At 35.4% G+C, this 22,088-nt stretch overlaps 2 protein-coding genes across 2 annotated transcripts; both read left to right on the top strand.

Annotated features, from left to right (window-relative positions):
- Nucleotides 1-1,187: 1,187 nt before the first annotated feature.
- Nucleotides 1,188-8,000, top strand: LOC102804263 (uncharacterized). Its single transcript, XM_006811120.3, has 8 exons — nt 1,188-1,407; nt 2,894-2,981; nt 3,726-3,908; nt 4,092-4,439; nt 4,782-4,961; nt 5,149-5,361; nt 5,730-5,804; nt 6,070-8,000. The coding sequence occupies exons 2-8, from the start codon at nt 2,924-2,926 to the stop codon at nt 6,231-6,233; spliced, it is 1,221 nt and encodes a 406-aa protein (XP_006811183.1). The 5' UTR covers nt 1,188-1,407; nt 2,894-2,923; the 3' UTR covers nt 6,234-8,000.
- An 893-nt stretch (nt 8,001-8,893) lies between these two features.
- Nucleotides 8,894-19,199, top strand: LOC100378198 (uncharacterized). Its single transcript, XM_006811125.3, has 8 exons — nt 8,894-9,076; nt 12,501-12,625; nt 13,616-14,242; nt 15,064-15,273; nt 15,491-15,694; nt 15,820-15,843; nt 17,421-17,486; nt 18,271-19,199. Exons 2-8 carry the CDS (start codon nt 12,544-12,546, stop codon nt 18,444-18,446), a joined length of 1,389 nt encoding a protein of 462 aa, XP_006811188.1. The 5' UTR covers nt 8,894-9,076; nt 12,501-12,543; the 3' UTR covers nt 18,447-19,199.
- The last annotated feature ends 2,889 nt before the right edge of the window (nt 19,200-22,088 follow it).

Raw genomic sequence — 22,088 nt, 5'->3', positions numbered from 1 at the left:
CATGTTATTTATTGACAGTGATCATAATATTGCTTAAACATTTCAGAAAATTGAGCTATAATTTAGTTTCCAGTATAATAAAAGTTTTACATTATATACAATGATTTGTTTGTTTGTTCGTCTTATATTGCATTGCATACTCAGTAACATTCTCAGAAGTGCAGAATTAAGGACGATGCGTTCGAAATGCGTGTGTTCCACCTACACCATGTATACCTTATTATGGGTCCCTTACGCGAAGTCTATTGTTCGTTTGTTGTTATGCCCCCATTTGTACTTGATTTTGGATTTGATCAGAGAGAAAGTATCAAACAATCTGAGAAAGCATTCAAAAACAACACACACGCCAAAAGACACAAAAAACAATGTGGACAAGTTTGAGTGTTTTTCTTCAATCTTGACAACAAATCCTATGGTATAATTTGCAAAAAAAAAAAAAAAGAATTCATTGTTGTTGGCAGAAACATAAATTCCCACACTATCAGCAAACTAGTAGTCGACAATTTCAGCGAGACTGGCACGAGAGGGCGCCGTCCGATCTTCCCTTCTACAAATAGATGACATAAGAATCCCCACCGAAACGTTACATAGGCCCTAAAATTGTGTCTAATGCAAAACAATTCAGACAACAGAAAGCCAGTTTGACCCCAATAGTTATTTTAGTCATCTTCGGTAAAAAAATGTTAAAATTGCGAGCCACGTGGTAAGCGTTCAGAGTTACGTCGCGGCACACATTTTGGCCCTTTTCTCTAGAAATGACACTGTTCGACATCAAAATCAGACTAAACATGCACATATCTAAAGGCTAAATTGATTAGAATACACCTCTGTTTGCGGAATTCATGTGAAAGCGCTTTTTTGGCCAAAAATGATACTTTTTGACCCCCAAAAGTCAGTATGTGATATAAGATCCAAATTACAGAAATGTCCATGATTAGAAAACTAAATAATTTATGAAGGTAAAGAATGTAAAATAAATAATGATTTAGTCAATTATTTTTTCGTTAGAAATTTAAATGTTGGTGTTGATTGCAATTATATATTTCCACAAGAGTGTTTAACTCGTCAGGTCGCTGTGGTGTTTGTTTAACTGATCATAACTCTAACAGTGGATTGCACCTTGCCCCTCTCCTTCAGTGTCTGAGTCATATTTAAATTTAACGTGCCTGGAATTCAACGCAGAGGGCGTACATTTTTTCTATTGTTTAAATAGTTTCGTCCTCGATCAAAAAAGCTGCTGTACACAATACGTCACAGTTTTTGCGTGACCTCAGATGTGAGTATGAGACGTTGATCGTTTTAGGTAAAGTGAGCGAATTTATGCGACAAATACCGACCTCAAGTGACAACCAAGTGGCTTAATATCCTTCAGAACCCAACGTGACCTTGATTTAAGACACGTAACAGGTAAGATTTTATAAAAAGGAATGCGTGAACGTTGACCTACTGAATGAACGTAGTCATAATGTCAACAACATGTATAGGCGAGCGACGCCATGAAATAGACATAACATCAGGTTGGTTTCGTTGTTCATACGTGGCTTTATAGTGGTGTTACGTGATTTATACAGTCCCACTTTTGCGATGAGGCGCACAGTGCGGTGCACAGTCTCCGCTATTTCGAATATAGACTCGTACGAGGATGAAAAAAACCCTTTTTGTGTCTCAGAAAATGTTTTATTTTCGGGGGTATTCATTTTGTCACCATATGTATCGAGTATTGCTGCATGAATATGTGCAAAACGATAGAAAATCTCATTTTTTATCAGGAAATGTCCACTTTTACAAGTGGACGCGGAAGCTATTTCACGTGAGAAAGAGTTCTATTGCAGATTATTAGGAGATACTGAATTATTCGTGTTAATGACATCGAGTTACGAAAATGACTCGAAGTTCAGTTAACCGTTAATTAAAGTTCTAGTTACTAAATTCGAACTTTAAACAGAATAAAACAAAATATATGTTTCCCATAACTCGAAGTTTGATCAAAAGTTTGAGTTACCAAATGTGGACGTTCAACAAAAACAATAATGTATGTTGCACGTAACTCAAAGCTGTGTTAACTATTAATTGAACATGGAGTTATAATTTAGTTGGGGTCTCGCAAAAGTGGGCTGACACTGACGTCATAGAATGTTTTTTTTTATTTACACTGAACACAGTTTATTCTTATATGAAGAGAAGTGAAAATTATATACGCTTAAAAACACGATTCCTAAGGTCTGTGATATTTCCAAATTATTGCCGTATTGTATGGTAATACGTGGAATATAACGTAAGGATCATAGCGGTTTCTTTGATATCTCCTCTGTTCTTGAATTCTAACGTGATTTGTCGAACATAAGAATTTTCTGGTCTCCATGTATGGTTAATCAATGGTAATATACGCGGCATATGTCTGTCTAACGCCTAAAGAAATTTACCCCACTGGTCTCCAAGTATGGCTAATCCGTGGTAATATACGCGGCATATGTCTGTCTAACGCCTAAAGAAATTTACCACACTGGTCTCCAAGTATGGCTAATCCGTGGTAATATACACGGCATATGGTTGTCTAACGCCTAAAGAAATTTACCACAGTAATAATATAAAGCAGGAAATGTATGGCATAATATATGATAGGGTAAATGTGAAGCCACATTACAATTATAAACTCGATATTATTGACAGCTATATAATGGAGGTATTTTGTGGTGATTTATGAACAACCTTTGGTATAAAATGGTTATTTCATTATAGGACAGTGTTCATAGGTATACCGGGATTTATTGCATAGCGTATTCTTTTCGTTGACTATACTAGGGCGTTTCACACTATCAATAATACAAAATGCATGTAAACAGCTGTTCATTAGGTGGTCAACCATCAATAACTGTTTCTAATCATCTTTCAGAACCTAACAACTTAAAAAAGGAAAACAAAAATGAGTCGAACTACAGTGTGCTTGTTATTGTTATTCCTTGTGGACATTTCCGCCCAAGGTGAGTTTCTTCAGAAGTATCTGCAACATAGATAAATCCGGTCATTGTCTTCAATGACCCAACACCATATTAAAAAAATACGAATACCATTTTGTGACCATGAAAAACTATTCTAGAAAATCTCACTCTCACTTTATATACATTTCAATACACTAAGTACTATTAAGAAATTCTACTTTATTCTGGACCCTCTACAAACTATAACTTTGTGTTGGTTCATAGATATCTCAAATGTTCAATCTGAAAGATTCACTCATGTAAGCTATATACTTTGTTGTTGATACCCATACCTCTTTCCCAAGAAGGTAATTAAATAAACATTTCGTAATTAAATAAGTCGCTCCCCGGCGACGAAGTGCTTCGTGTTTGGGACGTTCGCCGGTTTGGTCCTTGCGAACAAGAAGTAAGACGCAGGTAACTTGTAATAGCTATATCGTTTAACTGGGCCGAGATTCCGGATAAAAAACACGTGACTAAGTGACGTTAATTAAAAAAAACATTATAAGTTATATTATACGTAAACTAGTTTTGTATAAAGTGATAACATAAATACAACAATTAAGGAGAACGTGATGGACTGATCAGATCTATATTGAATGACATTGCCCCTTGACTACTTTAGTAGTATTCGAGCAATAAATAGAACATCATAAACAAATTAAAGACAATCCCTATATTTTTTCCATTGTGTTTTTATTCAAATATACTACATATTGTCTTTATAATGTATACATTTTTGTAAAGATACAGACTTTCATAACTGCAATGACCCAATCGAACCTGGTCGATGCCGTGCGTATATCCCAAGATGGGCATGGGATACGAGAAAGGAAGATTGTGTACAATTTATCTATGGTGGATGTGGGGCTAATGGAAATAATTTCTACACCAAAGAAGCTTGTGTTGATACATGTATGGCGCAATCAGGTCAGTGTAACCTTTGTTCGTTATTGTTCATACTTCACGAACAAAATAAATCACAAATGTTTGTCAACGAATTGGCGCCAAAAATGTTACCCGGGATTCAGAAACATGATAATTGAAAAAAACAAACAAAACAGACGCTGATTATTAGAATTTTCAAATTAGAATTTCTTCTCTTATTGGCAGATCCAATTCATAACAAAGATGGCGTGTGTCCGGTTGTTGATAAGGACTCGATTGGATCATGTCAGCAGGAGTGTGAAAAGGATTCAGAATGTGACGGCGAAAATAAATGTTGCAGTAACGGATGTGGACGAATGTGCCAGGCTCCTGTCTTTGCCTTCAATGATAAGGCGCCATTACCTGGTTCATGTCCCAAAGTTTCTACCGATAGCATTGGCGTCTGTATGGATAGTTGTTCATGCCATTCACAGTGTAAAGAAGGACAAATGTGTTGTTTTAATGGATGTGGTCATACATGTATTGACGTAAAAGTTTCCACGCAACCACACGAAATGATGCAAGACAAAACAGGTATTACCTCTGCCACATGATCAGCTGAATTATTTTCCCGCAAAAAGTCCTGATATTCTTTAAAATACAGATGTGTTTTATTTTAAATATTTTATTAAATTTTACTTTCTTCGATATTAGAAGCAATGTGCGATGGCGAGGGGATATTGCTCAAACTGAAGAACTTGTCTATAATTATAACTGGTATTTCAGGTTTCATGGTATGGGGATGGAAGTGAATAATGAAAAAATAATCCTTTGTGATGAAAAAGTTTTTGTCAACAATGTTTTTAATGCTAGAAATACTAGTTAGACAAGAACACAATTATATTCCAGTCTGAATTATTTGCTTTTTCATTATAGTATGTGACCATAACTGGAGTTTGTTCAATGGATCGTGTTATCATTTTGTTGGATACAGCCGATCTTATCACCAAGCATTCGCGGAATGTTATCACGAACACGTGGATTCGCAACTGGCCGACCTGAAAACACTGCAACAATATGAATGGCTTTATGATTTCCTAGATGAACAACACAATTGTAAGAATTCATTTTAATACTTACTGTGTCATAAATAAATTTGCCCCGCAAAAAATCTTGCATACGAACACCTTTTTTATCTTTCGACGTTCAGCTAGTTCTAGTTTGAAAACGAAAATGGTGACAAATAATTTCAAGACCAACATTCAAAAATGTGACAAATGAAAACTTTGTTTTTGTCTATTAGTTATTCCCGATATTGGTGTGTGGATTGGTCTTCATCTTGAGGAGAATCAATGGGTATGGAGTGATGGTTCACCTTTGACCTATGCAAATAAATGGGCAACTGGTGAACCCAAAGGAAGTGGTCCCTGCATCACAATACATAAAACGTATGGAGGAATGTGTGACGTCACATGTGACCATAAAAAACAGTACATCTGCCAATACGACCCAAAAAGTAAGGTTTCACATCTTGTTTTTACATTGTCATGGCAACCATTTATAAATTTGGTAAATGGAATAATGTTTATACGTCAAAATGTTTGATAAATGTCGATTTTTTTAGTTTTATCAAAATGTTGCCACCCATATTTGTTCATACACCACCGTTATACCTTATAAGGTGATCGTTATTATCTAGTGAATCGAATGTTTCAACAGAATATCTGTAATATTTATAAATGATGTCCAAATATTGATACAAATAATGCTTAGTTTAATAGATCAAAGACGTCCTCAAATAAGCGGCGACAAACAGAACAGCGTATAATATATTATATCATAAACCTCTTCTATTAAATAATTTCTATTATTAAATATTTCTAGGAACCATGGATGATTCAACGCATGAACCGGCAGTATCTGGTGAACACCACGCTGCTTCAACAGACAATAGAATCAGTAAGTCTATATTCGAAACAAAAAAACAAACGAAAAATGTATTAAACATATTCAGGAAGCATCAGCATAGTTACCATGGAAATGCAGCTTCGATTATTCTGCTTGTTGAATACCACTGTGCGTTGTTTAGTACAACGTGTTTTCAGTTTGACCGTATGCTTTATTAATTACACATTTGTGATTTCTCAGAATTGATTATACAGTGCACCATAACGTTTTACTAACTCGCCTGTTTTTTCCCGTTTCTTCATCGCGTGATTTTTAGAGGTGGATATGTACATCCTGAGTGGTATTATATTTGCGTGTGTTTTCTCCATCATTGCCGTAGCCTATATTGTGCACATACGATGTCGTCGTCGTGTCGTCAAAACTGGAGACAAGAAAGTAAAAGTGGTTAAATATGATGGATATGAACCAATGTTGCTGTAAAGTGCCAACATGACGGTTATGGTCACGCGACATTCCTAAGCATACAATGTTAAACATGATTATCACGTGACAAATACGATATACGGTGTTATGGCTAACACCATGGATACCGTACCGAGACATGCAAAATTAACCTATGTATATAGTTTGTTATCATTTTCTAATATTCTAAAAAAAAAATATGATTTCTCATTTTTTTATTTTTATTTCTTTTGACGACGTAATCATGTTACTGTGTATTGTAACAAAAATAATTTTTCATTTACGTCACGTCTATTCAATGATAAAATTGCTTAGTCAAAGCAGTCAAGAAAACTTAATACACTACAGGATATGACGTTTTTGGCATTACAGGATATGACGTGTTTTGACATTACAGGGCCTTGTTCATCATACGTTTAAATACCATGTGAGCAATGTATTATACATACGCTGTATACGTCGCAGTGACTCACGTGACACGTCACGACGACCATCGCCCTTTAATTACGATCTTGATTGTGTTGGTGCAAACGAATGTTGGTGCTTTCCTTGACAACTGTTAATTAGTTTGAATAAATTTAGTTTTCCAGATTGTTTTGATATAATTCCTATAACATTTTGTTTTATCAAACAATTCCAAACCATGTATATATTGTGTGTTCTGATATAATCTATCCCGGTCTAGTTAGAATTATAACTTGTACAGTTCCTAAATCATTATTGTCGTTGTTGAGGATGTGCTTAAGACCACCGGAACAAACTTTATTAAAGCTACGGAGGACACAGCAAAGATGTGATTGGTTGGCAAATTCAGTTGCACAAAACTTAAAGAAATTAATTCTTGTTTTTTTTTCTATTTTGCCGTGTTAACAAGTTATGTACGCCAAGTCACGACCAGAATTCCGGAAAAATGTTGATTTTAATATCGTTTCTTAGTTTAACACCGCATAATCAGGGATGTCTTTGATAGTTATTAAAACAGGAATGATTTTGTGAGATGCGATTTGCTGTCAATAATCTTAGGGTTGTGGCCAGAGCGAGGCTGTGATTTGAATTACTATAGGTGCCAACCACCAGTCTGTTTTATCAATGTTAATAATCAACAGGTTTCTGTCAGTTATGTGTGAATAAGATGAGATAATCTCTTCAAGTTTGTTTCGCAAGACAACATTTGTTGGTTGTCTGCCACGCTACCTTAAGATTACTGGCCACTACTGATCCCGCGAACTCGAAGAGCACGAGTTTTAGTTCAGATGCGAAAATTGCAAAATGATGTCACAAAAGAAAAGTATGTTTCCAATGGCCCATGTTCGAGAACTTATTTTATTGGAAATAAAACCATTTCACGAGCAAACACGAATACACCTTTAATTCGACAGCTCATCTCTGTGGACATGTATGGTTAGTAGTATTGGGGTATATAATGTTCCATTATCGATAAACAGTACTGAGAATATATTTATTTACATTTCAGTATGACATGTATTGTTTAACCAATAAACATGGATATCTTGCAATTTAGTGTTGACCTGTTGTGAATACTAGTAATCGTTATACCTTTTGCTTCACATGTAACCCAATGAAACTTGTAATGTACTCTCACCCAAGCTTATCTTAATATAGTAATGTTAGTAGTCTTTCGTACACAATTGTTTAAATCATTGAAATGAATTAGTTTAAATATTGTTCTTTACAATATTATTCATATCATTTGTTGCGCCTTAGTGTGTTTGTAAATATCCGATAATTAGTAAATAAACAACTGGCAATCTGTTATCAAGCATATTTTTGAGTTTACAAATATATATGTATATACGGTGCTCAGTTCATTTAAGTTGTATTTATCAACATACAATATTATTTACGTGAAAGATTATTATTGTGTGTTGAAGCACAATTGTTTCTCCTAAAATCTTTTGCGGAATTAATGCTGCTGTTTACTACTCTACCCTATAACAGCAACTTGCATCTTTAATTGCTCGTCCAATAGAGTTCGTCAGATGTTATCGTCATGGACGAAGGTGTCGGGTCGTAAAGGTCGATAAAGACTGCTATTTATGCGATGTTTTGTTCTGATACTCCTGTACGAGAACTGCCCAAATACAAGGTAGAGTTTAATACGTTGAAAAATAAAAGTAGTGAGTAGCTTCGCGTTTAATGAAATATCGCTTTCGGTAGAGCTGACGGATGTTACAATTGAACCTTCTACTACATCATTAACAATGTGCCCAAATATGGTCATATGACGTCAGATTGATAGAGACCAATCAACCCCATACATCAAGTAATAACCGAACACTGTTTGACGTGACGTAGAGTGGCATATAACAGTTGGTGAACTATGTAGCACTCAGTAGTGTTTAGTAGAGGTGAAAACCAACCCTAACTCGTAAATCCGATTTCTAGAGTACTAAAGAGCAGTTCACGAACGCCACTTACAATGGACATATAGAGACAGAGAAATCAGAACTTATTGTGCTTTTTTCGATTTAATTTTAATGTAAACAATTGCATTGTATAAGCGTTGTACGTTTCATGGGACACGCATAGTACACGAAGCGAGCGCTACCGCCATACACTAAGTCACGAGGACAAGGGTCAAATACTCTAATAAGTATGGTATGTGTGATGTGTGTGTTGATAGTAAATAATTTACTCGTAAATAAACAAAGTCCAGCACGCACTATGACTAGTTCAAAATAGGATACGTCAGTTACTCGTTTCAAACTAACTTCTGTGGTGACCTTAAATATATACTCAACAACAGAGGACTATTGCCAATTATAATTCTACAAGTGACTGGAAACACGTACATATTTTGATTAGGAAGTAGGATAAAGCTGTCCAATTACGGTTAGCAGGTATGGTATTTTGAATTTATACTAGAAAAAACACGACATAAACATGTCCGCCATCTTGTTTAGGACGGACGTGCCTGCCATATTGCTATTTTTTCTGACAAAAAATAGAAATATAAAACAATATTTGAGGTATAATATGTCTTGCAGTAAAAACCAACACAAAAGACGAATTTATTAATGGATTTCTTGCTAAAAATTGATGAATATAATGGTACAGTTTTTATTGTGTTGATTTCGATGTGAAGGCCAGCTAAGATAAACCACTCGTATGTCGAGAGAAGACCTTGCATGTGGTTTCTGACACGAATTATACATGATACATACATTCCAGTTTGTACATGAATGATTGCTCAAATTTACAGTGTTTGTAGTTGCCAAGAAAAACAAGTATAAATATTAGTTAATTCATATATCTTAAACAACTAATTAAAAAGTTTGTCATTCGAATTTATAAACAAGGAATAAATGACGGGTTGACATTGACATAGTCTGTATGACACTTGCATGTCTAGAACACACTTTATGTTAACGTAAAATTACTATGTATGTCAAGTCAGTTTATAGACAGTGACGTCACAGCGCGGGATTTCATTTCTGTATTGTTTCGCACGTCCCACACGAGGTACGTTTCAAAAAATTATATTTTTACCATCATACTATTCGTATTGTACATCGATTTCCTGTAAAGCTGCCGTAACAACATGGTTACTAATCGTGATAAAAAAGTAAGGATCGGTTCCCGTGTTCGCGGTTCACTTACTCCAAATGTATATTTTACAATCAAAATGATTTCAGACTGAATAAATATTTTATTATCCCTAAATGTTAATGGAATTAAATATATAAAGGCTGGTTTTGCTGGTATTTTGTCCGCTAAAAATAAACATTGCTCAATGCAAACAATTGTTGCAGACTTTCTCTTTAGCCATCAATCTGAAACATATAGTCATGGCCTCTCATATAGGAACTTTTATGAACAAATTTCCCAAATGAAAAATTTCCAATTTGTATAAAAAAATAATAGTGGCCATACTGACCTCATCCTTTGAACTTGTATAGTATTAGTTTTGGGGAGTTACTTGATTAATTCAATGAATCAAAAAATAATCACTCGGTGGAATGCCGGAGTAGAACAACTACTCCGAAAATATTTCTTCAATCTTCACGTTCGATGTGTTTGTCGTGCGTATATTGCATATACTAAATATGACTAAAGTCTTATTACTAACTATTTCCTTTCTTAATGGTATGTAAATTTCATAACATACACCGCAATTTCTAGAAACAACGCCAAATGTTCTCTGTACATGTTAGTTTGATTCCTTCGCGGTTAGAACTTGATGTTTGGGATCAATCTCAATTATTGGATTAAATTGGATCTCTATACCAGTCGCGTCTACTGATAGAATCTTTGATTTACTGAATCAGTATTTCTTCCTTCTTTCATTAATATCTAATAATGTATATCCTATAAGTATTATACAATTCCAACACCTTCTGCTTAATTATTATTCACATCAGTTTTATTCTGCGAATTAAAAACTATACATTACTAGTATAATAATTCACGCATTTGTATATAGAATAGTTTTTTTACAACTACGAGTACTGAACAACACTGTAACCATCGATTTTTTATATCCGATTTTTATTTTCAATAAAACATTTCTTGTGTCATTCGTATCAATTCGTAACGCCCATCGCCGAAATGTGGACACTACAAGCATAGCATGTACGCTATATACAGACGTTATACATTGAACCTCTGGAAGTGAAAAAAGAGGGCGCCATCTATTTAAATACAGCTTTGTTAAACGAACTTACCAGGGGGCGTGGGCCAAATCCTGTCAAATACGCCGCCATCTTGACTGTTATGACTGCCTCTCACTGGCGAATTTATATGTCACTTCTCAAAGTGTGCATCACGTGACCAATTTCAACAATGGCAACTACTCGACCTTGAGTTTTTACATTAGGGTAATTTTTTACCATGCAATCGTATTTAAAACAATATTTCGGTGGTTATATTCAAACCAAAAAAACTTTGACGGCTCTCATTGAACAACACTGTCAGTGACAAACTGCAAATTTGAGTAAAACTAAAAATAGCTTGAATTATTCGCTACAGGGAAAACACTGAAAAGTGGAATTAACTACGGGGTTAATTATACCTCCATGAAATTACAAACCCAACCATCGAACGTTTACATAAGTCATATAGGGAACCAAATTAACAGATCAATAATGACCCCGAGTTCGAGTAAATAATGTTTCCTACACTCGTTACTATAACACATCTAACTATCTACTACTATTGTATATATTCTGGATTTGTTATGATTTGAAACTATATTCCGCCTTTCATATATCAATCACGATTATACTGCTTAGATGTATAGAAGGTAAACAAATAAAAATTATTTCTGCTAATATATATGTCAGTTTTGCATTTTATTTATTATTCAGTTGAATCCAGTGTTAATAATTCCCCAGTGTACTCCAGTATACATGTCTTACAACATCTGTTCATACTTGCATATATTATTTGTATAGATGATTGATTTCCGCGCAATTTAATAACATCCAAATATGCATGACCTGTAAGATTATACGAGTTTATTTATTAATTTGTTTATTAATTAATTTATTTATTTATTTATATTGCATTCGCAAAAATTATTCGTTTATTATATAATATAATAATTTGAATCGTGTACTATGTTAAAATGAGAATAATTAATGTAAACTGAGAACAATATTTGAGCCAAAACACAACCATGCTCAAGATACTTAGAGTTGAAAAATAATCTGTTTTAATAGATGAATGTTGCCAAAATTTATATTTGACTATGACTAATGGTAATTCCTTTGGACAATTTAAGATATTTAAAAACAGTTATTTGTATCCAATTGAATGATCACGTGAACATCTGAATCCTCTCCAAAAGTGTGACACCAGTTTAACTCCATTTTTTATGAGTTCAATAACCGCGAATGACCTTAATATGACGTCACTCACCCTTACTTTCGATATGCGTTATTTGTTAATGGCAATACCAGATAACAATAAGCTGTTCCAACACCACAGTTGCTATGTAAGCACCGTTGATAAAAAGTGATAATCGTTCTCATGTTAAGTACATGTGTAAAGTACATTTTTTACACGAAATTCAAACGCGTCATTTACATTGCTGGATACAGTAATATACTGTAAAATAATTTATTTTCGCTCGGAATTTAGTTTCGCTGAGGGATGATTCAGTGAAAATAAACGCCATCGAGTATACATTTGTTTCCCTATATTTTACATTCAACTCTTCTAAAATCAGGGAAAATAAATTCCACACAAAACACCCAAAAAGCTTTTTCAGCTAAAATTAAATGCAGCTAAAATTTATAATAGTCAATAATAACTATTTTACAGATGCTGAATACCCGTTGAAAAGAAGAAAATATTAACTGACACGATGTTCCGGGACATACCAGTATTTGTTGTAATGGTGCTATTGACCACTCTGGTCCAAATGTCGACTGCTAGACACAAAAGAGGTAGGTAAATATGATAACGAGTTTGCGCCACAGAAATGATAGCATAAATATACATACATTGGAATCACCCACACATGTTAATGTCCCATCATTGATCAAATTAAAGGAGTTCACAAGTGCGGCAACATTTTGAACCGTGTGGTATTGTTTGCACATTGTAATGTATTTGTGTGGTTGCAGGTCATTTTCTAGTCAAAACCGCAATTTATTTGTTGTGTTAGCAAGACTAAATGGTGTAATTTTGGTTACTATTATCTTGCCCCCCCCTCCCACTTTGACAATCGCTGATTGGCCTCTGGGTTGAATGATGGTTCCTTGCACCCCGGGAAATTGCTGTGTGCAAGCAATGAGGTTATCGTACGCAAGGCATTTTCCACGCAAAATTGCTCCAAATGTAGTCGAATTGTGTTGGTACATGGTTTAAAGTCACTTCAAATAATCGTTTGGCTATGAAAGTTTGGTGTTTTTAGGAATTGTTGTATGAAAAACACGTTTCACAACTTGTCAATTTGTGTAGTATAGGGCCAGATTCAATGTGGAAGCCCTCACAATAGTAAAAATCGGTAAATTAATCGCACTGTTTCGTTTACCACACACGTAGCCAATGTGCCAAGTGCCAATGACCAGTCCATATACGTGTTTTACTGTCATCGCCATATTGTTTCGAACACAAATAGGAACATAGACAGCTATGCTATGCGCGCCTGGAAATCGTTACACAATTAATAAGATTAAGTTGAATGAAACTAACCAGTTCTAACCATGTAACGATCTCGAGACGCCCACAGAAAACCAGTCAGCAACTTAGTTGTCACTGTTGCTGTTTTGGTGTTAGAAGAACATCGCAGGTGACAATAGTTGTAAATTTTAATTGTTGATTATTTATTTTTAAATATTAAACAATTTTAAAAGAAGATATATACATAATTCATAAAAATATCCTCGGACATATCGATCTTAATTACTCCATTGTGATGTTTGTTATTTTAGACAATAATCCAGATTTACTGAAATTGGGTCAGTGTCCGACATTTGACGAAGGCACGAAAGGTGTATGCAGAGAGCTGTGTACAATTTTAGATGATACGACCTGCCCCGGTGATCAGAAATGCTGTGACAATGGGTGTGGCCACACATGTCATGAACCTATTAGCTCACAGCACGTCGTGAAACAAGGGGACTGTCCACCTGTGGCGGCAGAGGGGGCAATTTGCACCAAAGAATGCGACGATGATGGCGAATGCCCGGGAAGAGACAAGTGCTGTAACAACGGCTGCGGCAACCAATGTATGTTTCCGCTCAACATCCGACCGAAAGAAGGAAGATGCCCGGTGTTCAACAAAGGAGGGAGATGCGGTGTCGAGAATTGTACGCACGACTACGATTGCCAGGGTAAAAAGAAATGTTGCAACAATGGTTGTGGACAGGTCTGCGCTGACCCTGCGTTAGATGTGGATGACTTAGATGGCCGTCGACCGAATGATTGTCCATTGATACATGTCAACGAGGCAATACTTGGCACATGCTTTGATCTATGTAAGCATGATGATCACTGTCAAGTAGGACAACGTTGTTGTAGTAACGGATGTGGTCTAGTTTGCGTTGATGTGCTTTCAGGTATGTACAAGTGGCTTAAAGCTAGAGGGTCGTCACCTGCGCACGCGCGGGAATTGAGTCCAAAGCGCAAAGGCTCATGGGTAGACGCTTGTTTGTAAACAATGACACGCTATGGCCATCTGACGCATGCGCAGGTGACGACACCCCCGCTTTAACCTCTCAAGATGGTTACTAATTTGACATTTTGACCAGGATCCACAGTGAGTTGACATCTTGTATCGAAATCCCTGAGGTTTGCTTGACAAAACTGGATTTCAATAGATGGCGCCCTCTGGAGACCTAGACACAACCTTCGGTCATCTTTTTTTCACTATCAATTCGTATAATGTATATTGATATTTAACACTAATGTTTTATTAAAAATAACAAATTTGAGAAAAAAATCGACAGTTTCAGCTATTGCTGCTTTACGAAAACATATATTATTTAAAGTTATTTTCTTGATATGACATGTTCACGATATTGGATTATGATTATATATATATTAAAAAGGTTGCTTAAAATAAGAAGCACACTGCATAGTACTTATTCCATGAAAAAGACTAATATACATGTGCATTGGTTGTTATTGAATTTATTCGAAAACAATCGGTACACATTGTTTCATCAAAAGATACTTCATTGTGTTCTTCAAGAATGCTTCAAGTTAATGATCATGATAATCATCATCAAATATATTCTTCAGCATCAAACAATTATTAAATTGAAATGTTCATGTCCATATTTTATTGGTAATCCCAAATAAATTTGCATATATCGTTACTCTAGTAACCATAGTTCAATGACGTACATTATACTAATCAATAATTGATTCATTGCAGTATCAAACGATGTCAATCAAACAACAGGACTCTGCAACGCTGGATGGATACAACACGACAGGTCATGTTACATGCTTGAAGTCTTCAAACATGAATATTCATTAGCTGCATCCGAGTGTGTAATACGTCATCCGTTCGGCCATCTTGCTGATTTCCAAGACGAGGATGAATTCCATTGGGCAAATAATGTTATCAGAAACGACAAAGGTTGTAAGTTAACTATTCAATGAGTATATAACTAATTCTATTACATTCAATAGCTATACCCAAGACTAGAATTTGGCCATTTTTCTGATGGGATGGGTTGGCTAGATTCTGGAAAATTGACTTTCAGAGAAAAAATATATCACAAACAAAAATGCAAAATAATTAATAAGTTAAATACTATGATTATCAAATCTAATAATTATTTGATATTCATCCCTAGTTGATGAATCGGCGAGTATCTGGGTCGGCTTACATCAAAATGACCATGGTGACTGGATGTGGTCTGATGGAACCCTTTTAGACTATGACCTCTGGATTTATGGTGAACCAAATTTCGACAGTGTGTGTGGAGCAACAAAACAAAATGGTCTGCTTGATGACCTCTGTATAAACAACAATCGGTTCATGTGCGAGTATGAATTAGGTAAGAATCTATATACTGTGATTTTATTTCATTTTATTTGATGGACTGGAAATATGTTTGTTTTTTCATAAAAGGCGCTCAATACATTAGATATATAATTAATTTTGTTCACTGTTTTATTTCAGATAACCCACCATCAATTGTACCAGGTATGCACGCATACGATCAATATTATTATTTTAGACAACTACAGATATGCCTAGGAACCATTGTAAACATTGATACTTTAGACAACTATAGATATGCATGGGAATCATTGAAGATAGTTACTTTAGACAACCATAGATATGCCTAGGTTCCATTGAAGATTGATATTTTAGACAACTATAGATAGGCCTGAGAACGATTGAAGATAGTTACTTTCGACAATTATAGATATGCCTGGGAACTGTTGAAGATAGTTACTTTAGACAACTATGGATAGGCCTGGACACCATTTAAGATAGTTACTTTCGACAACTACAAATAGGCATGGGAATCATTGAAGATAGTTACTTTAGACAACTATAGATAGGCCTGGGTACCATTTAAGATAGTTACTTTAGACAATTATAGATATGCCTGGGAACTGTTAAAGATGGTTAATTTAGACATCTACAGATAGGTCTGGGAACCACTGAAGATAGGTACTTTAGACAACTATAAATAGGACTGGAAACCACTGAAGGTAGGTACTTTAGAAATCCATGGATAGGCTTGGGAACTATTGAACATATCACTTTAAACAGCTAAAGATAGGCCTAAGAACCATTTGAGATACTTACTTTAGACTATAGATATGGCGGGAACCATTGAAGATATTTACTCCAGACAACCACTGATAGGACTGGAAACCATTGAAAATAGTTACTTTAGACAACTATAGATATGCCTGGGAACCATTGAAGATAGTTACTTTAGACTATAGATATTCTTGGGAACATTTAAGATAGTTATTTTAGACAACTACAGATAGGCCTGTGAATCATTGAAGATAGTTAGTTTAAACAACTATAAATAGACCTGCGAACCACTGAAAATAGGTACTTTAGAAATCTATGGATAGGCTTGGAACCGTTGAAGATATCACTTTAAACAACTACAGATAGGCCTAAGAACCATTTACCATAGTTACTTTAGACTATAGATATGGTGGGAACCATTTACGAAAGTTACTCCTGACAACTACTGATAGGACTGGAAACCATGGAAGATAGTTACTTTAAACAACTATAGATATGCCTGGGAACCGTTGAAGATTGTTACTTTAGACAATTATAGATAGGCCTGGGTACCATTTAAGATAGTTACTTTTGACAACTACAAATAGGCCTGGGAATCATTGAAGATAGATAATTTAATTGATTATAGATAGGTCTTTGAACCATTAAGGATTAAGATACTAATTTTAGGAATTCTACTTATAAAGGTCCGTTGACTGAAACATCTAGTTAATTGAAAGGGAGTGGTCGTCACACTGCGCATGTGCAACATTTGTGTTGATAAACATAGATGCACACATATTTTAACTTGGGTGCAACATGTATTAATTACCATTGTTGACTCCTTTAAAGCTTGGATATGGTTGACGTTTGCATTCGTCTGTACAACAGTCAAAGTAGCCATCTTTATTTATATGAGACCCATATCTCACGCATTGGTTGTGCGAAGACCACACTCCTTAATGTGGACAATCATTACCAAATATTGCAACTAATTCACAATCTTTTATGTTTTTATTTCATAGTTTTAAGAGAGGTTGTTGACAATTCTGTGCAGAACACTGTGGTGTTATTACATCAACTTGATGAAGGTAAACACACTATTATTTATACTTGTTTTCTCCCCCCAAGGTCTGCTTGACAAAACAGGTTTTCTGGAGACTTGGACACAAACTAGTGACCACCTTTTTTCACTTGCAAGCGATTTAATTTACAATGTATAGCTTATATGAAAAGCTTTCAGTGTCCACATTTCATTACAAATTTACAGTAGTGCAGGACACTATCAGAGAAAAACAATCAGTAGTTTCAGATATTGCTGCTTTAAAGCATAGTATATAACTCTCACCAAGATATTATCCATATTTTGCATCTGCATTTTGACAATTCTTTAGAAATAGTGAGAAAAAAAATCACACAAATTTGTAATGCCATACAACTAATTGTACCACCAAACTATCTGGCGCTAAAGGAATCTCACGTCATTGTCAGAGAACGACCATTCATTTTGCAAATGTTCAATATTTTTGTTGTAAACAAACAAACAAATATAGCCCTATGCTGTCTATGCTATACTCGTCTGTTATCAGATGATATTCAAAATAAAGAAATAGTTGCTGACATTTTAAATTTTGTCACCTTCACAAAATAAAGCTATACAATTTATTTTTTTCCATAGTTTGAAAAAAAAGTAGATCAAAACTTTAGGCAATTGAAATTATGTTCATTTGATCCAATATTTAAGAGGTAATCTGTGCAAATATAATGCTCCCAGAGAGCCCCACAATAGTAGGATAATGCAATTTATATTTTTTTTTATCAATTTTCATTCTCAAATTATCAGTATTGTGTAATTATACGTTTGTTTTATTTCAGCTGTTATAGTTGTTATTGTTTTAGCAGTAATGGTTGCTTTGGGGGCGATAATAGGCTCTGTGATCTATTTTATCAAAGCCAAACCAAGTGTCAATCCAATCGTGCGAAGACGAAGGGGATACGACGACCATGAAAAGATGATGAATGATGTGGCACCTGACGTGTTTGCATTATAAATCATAGTTCACAGCCTTATGTAAATTTAATTTATATTTCTGTCTTTCTACTTCTCACTACATCCCACTGAATCACTACATGTCGGTGAATCACTTCTTCTCGCTGAATCACTACATTTCACTGAATAACTTGGCATGTTGCCATGGAAAATCATGTAGTTAGTTTAAGAAAGTATAGAAATAGTTGAAAACGACATAAAAATCATGGCATTTAAGAGCATTTAGTTTTTTCTGTAGAGCCACATCAACACAAAACAAATTTCGTTTTGAAGTTCAATTTTTTTGTCAGTCATCTTGTAAATGTTATCCCTTTATTGTACAAGCTGTGTGAGTGGTTCCCTAAAACTTATTGTATTTGCTTGCAAGCTACTGAACTACTGCAAGTACAGATTTCATCACAGATTTCTTATAATCAGAATATGACACAAATTTTAATTGTGATCAACTCAAATACATGTGTTTGTTTCTCATTATTTTTTTGACAAATATTATCAAATGAATGAGTTGGTGATCTATAAAAAAGTAATTTAACCTGCATATAAAGACCACCTGTCTATAAAGACCACTTCGCTATACACAGGTTTGGCTATAGTCATTTCCGGTTTACAAGTACACTTATTAGGTTAATTTTTTAACAAAAATGAAATCACTCGTAATATAATGTTATCTTTTTCCACCAATTCAGTCCTAGTTTTGTATTAGATGTAATATCATGGTAATTGAAGATAATAAATATCTTGTATAAAAAGACAAGGAATTGATAAATGTTTTTATCACACGACTGCAGTGCATATCATTCACAGTAGTAACATTCAGTGTAAAATCCCCCTCAATGATATTTTACATTATTAAACATGGTGATATGCATGTTACATGTCATCAGTCTACTTGTGCTTGAGTAGTATATGAATGAATTATTTAATATAGCGATGTGAGAAATTCAGGATAATAATTTCTTGCCCGGACAATACCTCGTATCAAAACAAGCTTAGAAAGATCTCCTGTACGCTGAGGGAATATATGATTTTCTGTTCACTGTGACATCTCACATTATGCATGAAACGAACAGAACAAACATCTACTGCAAAAATGTAATTAATTTTTCATACTTTGCATTGAGATAGACTTTTTTTACATTTACCATCTTCAAATGTGTTTAGCACATTAATATGCATGGATATACTCATGAAATGCTTTTGTGTGTTTGTTGAATTTTGCACGACGTTTTGATGTTGTTACAATGCAAGCTTTGTTTGTCCTGAGTTTACACTTGATTTCATGCATATAACCCTGTATCTCGAAGTGAAACCAAAATGATCTATTCAATACTGTAAAATACTTTATTTTTAATAAATAGTTTATGTCACTGATTTTTGGTGAATTGAATATATAGGGATAAAAGTATTTTCGTCGGATTTTATTCTCACTGAACCCCCCTCTTGTGTTAAAATAAAATATTTTACAGTACAACTGTTTGGGGCGCTAAAAATAAAAAAAATTATGATAGCACTTGTACTAAGGTTAGGCTGGTCATATTCAGTATTCATATTACATCTTGCCCATTATTTGTAAAATAAAATAATCTGATTTCATTAAATTTTGTAAATTTTTTTTTGTGGAAACAAAAATGAAATATGTGATTATAATAATGCAGAGGTTGCAGACCCACTGTCAAATCTGAGAATTATTTTAATATTTTGTTTTAATGGTGAAGAATAAATACGTATTGATTTCTTCAATTATTGAAATCAATCTGAGGTAGGCTAACAATTCTTGTCACTATAATAACCAAAATAAATTGGGCCTAATCTCATTATCCTGAACATATGCAAATAGTGTGTTTGATTGGTGTCATATTATGGATGGCACTAACATCACCGGAATTCCAGGTGCCCACATAGCTGAGGTGAAGCTTTATTATGCCTTAAGCTTGTTATGCTAATGAGTAGGTCTTTGTTTAGCTATTACAATATAGTGCTGTCAGGGAGCAACAAATCAGGTTGTGCTGCTCAGTGGGTCAGCGGAAATTCTACACCATAGCCTGTGCCCGTTGAGCCGGTGTTCTGCTATTCTAGTAGAAGTTCAGTACTTCCAAAAACCATTATTGTGCCATTTTGACACGGCTAGTGTGGCTGAGTGATGGGTGTGGTCGGCGCGGTGATGTGGTGTTGCTGGAGATAGCTGTAGGCAGGGTTCAGTAGCCAGCCTCTAGACCTTCCATTGCACGAGCATCGCCAGGTTTGTCTTGTGCTCTGCCATATAGTGCTGTGGCGGAGGTGTAATATTGCTGGTAGTTAAATTGTGGTATGCAAACCACGCTGCACCAAAGTATTGAGGCAGAAACGCGAGGGAAGGAAGGGGCTGCATTGAAAGATTACATTAGAGAAGAGCAGGCGAAAGAGAGGGATATTAGGGCTAGTGGAAGAGAGGAACATAGGCGACGGGAGGTGCATGAAAAATAACTAATGCAAATGCAGATCAATTTGCAAAGGCATGGACGCCTACCTTCAAAGTTTTGTACGCTATGCCACTGCCCAGAAGTGGGAACGATCTGATTGGGCTGTGAATCTCAGTGCTTTGTTACAAGCTATCTCAATATACTCCCATGCCAGCTGCAACAGCTAATGACTATGATGCATTGAAACCAGAACTATTGAGGGCATACCAGCTGAGTGACGAGTCGAAGCCAGAGTATGATGAAAGCGCTCAGCAGTTTATGGACTGTATTGGTGATTACGAACCAATGACCAATGAAAGGTTTGCAGACCTACTGCTCTGAGAACAATTTGTTTGTGGGTTTTTCAAATACCTAGCTTTGTTTAAAGAGCGTTGGCCGAGGGACACCAAAGAAATGGTTTCTGCAGCTGCAAAATATTTGGATGCACGAGGAAAGTGGGGACTGCCAGGGAAGGCTAAACCTAACCAACGGTGGCAGCAGCAAACGATGAACATAAAGTCTGGTAACCCATCAAGCCAATGTCGACTAGCCAAACCTTTGTATGCTTTGTATTTGGCAGAGTGGGTCATGTGGCCAAATATTGTAGAAGGAGACCCAAGATCCACTGCAAACTGAAGATAGGTATGTATTCACTGTGGCATTAGTGATACAATGATATAGGTAATGCACGTATGGGGGTGACAGTGGAGCCAGATGAAACTTGTGCCACACAGTGTATCCTATTACCTCGTGGTCGGACTCTGAATGATGAGTGCTGCATGCAGCGCACACGATGTGAAATGAATGCCAATAACGGATGGGAAACTGGTTGGTGTTTTGAGGAATATTGGTTATTGTAGTGTGGTGGTCCGAATAAGTCTAGTTCTAATAGACAGCTGTCTGGTGAATACATGACGTGTCCTGATAGATGGAATCATTCAAAAGTCGCCGGTGGCTACAATAAAGGTAAATATTTCTTATTTTATTGGCGATGTAACTGCATTGTGCATGTCGAATCCTGTGTACAACCTAATACTAGGAAATATTGAAGGTGTATCTGATGCGTTCCACGCTGATACATCAAGGAAAGAACGTGGTCAAGAACCAGAGTTGGCAAATGCTGTGGAGACCAGAGCTCAGAAACTATCCAATCTTAAGCCAACCAGAGAACTGAAAGTGCCAAAGCTGTTGGTGATGTGAAGTCA

The sequence above is a fragment of the Saccoglossus kowalevskii genome, chromosome 21 (assembly GCF_978046115.1).
Source record: "Saccoglossus kowalevskii chromosome 21, keSacKowa6.1, whole genome shotgun sequence".
Lineage (NCBI taxonomy): Eukaryota > Metazoa > Hemichordata > Enteropneusta > Harrimaniidae > Saccoglossus > Saccoglossus kowalevskii.
This window is presented reverse-complemented; position numbering and strand designations above follow the sequence as displayed.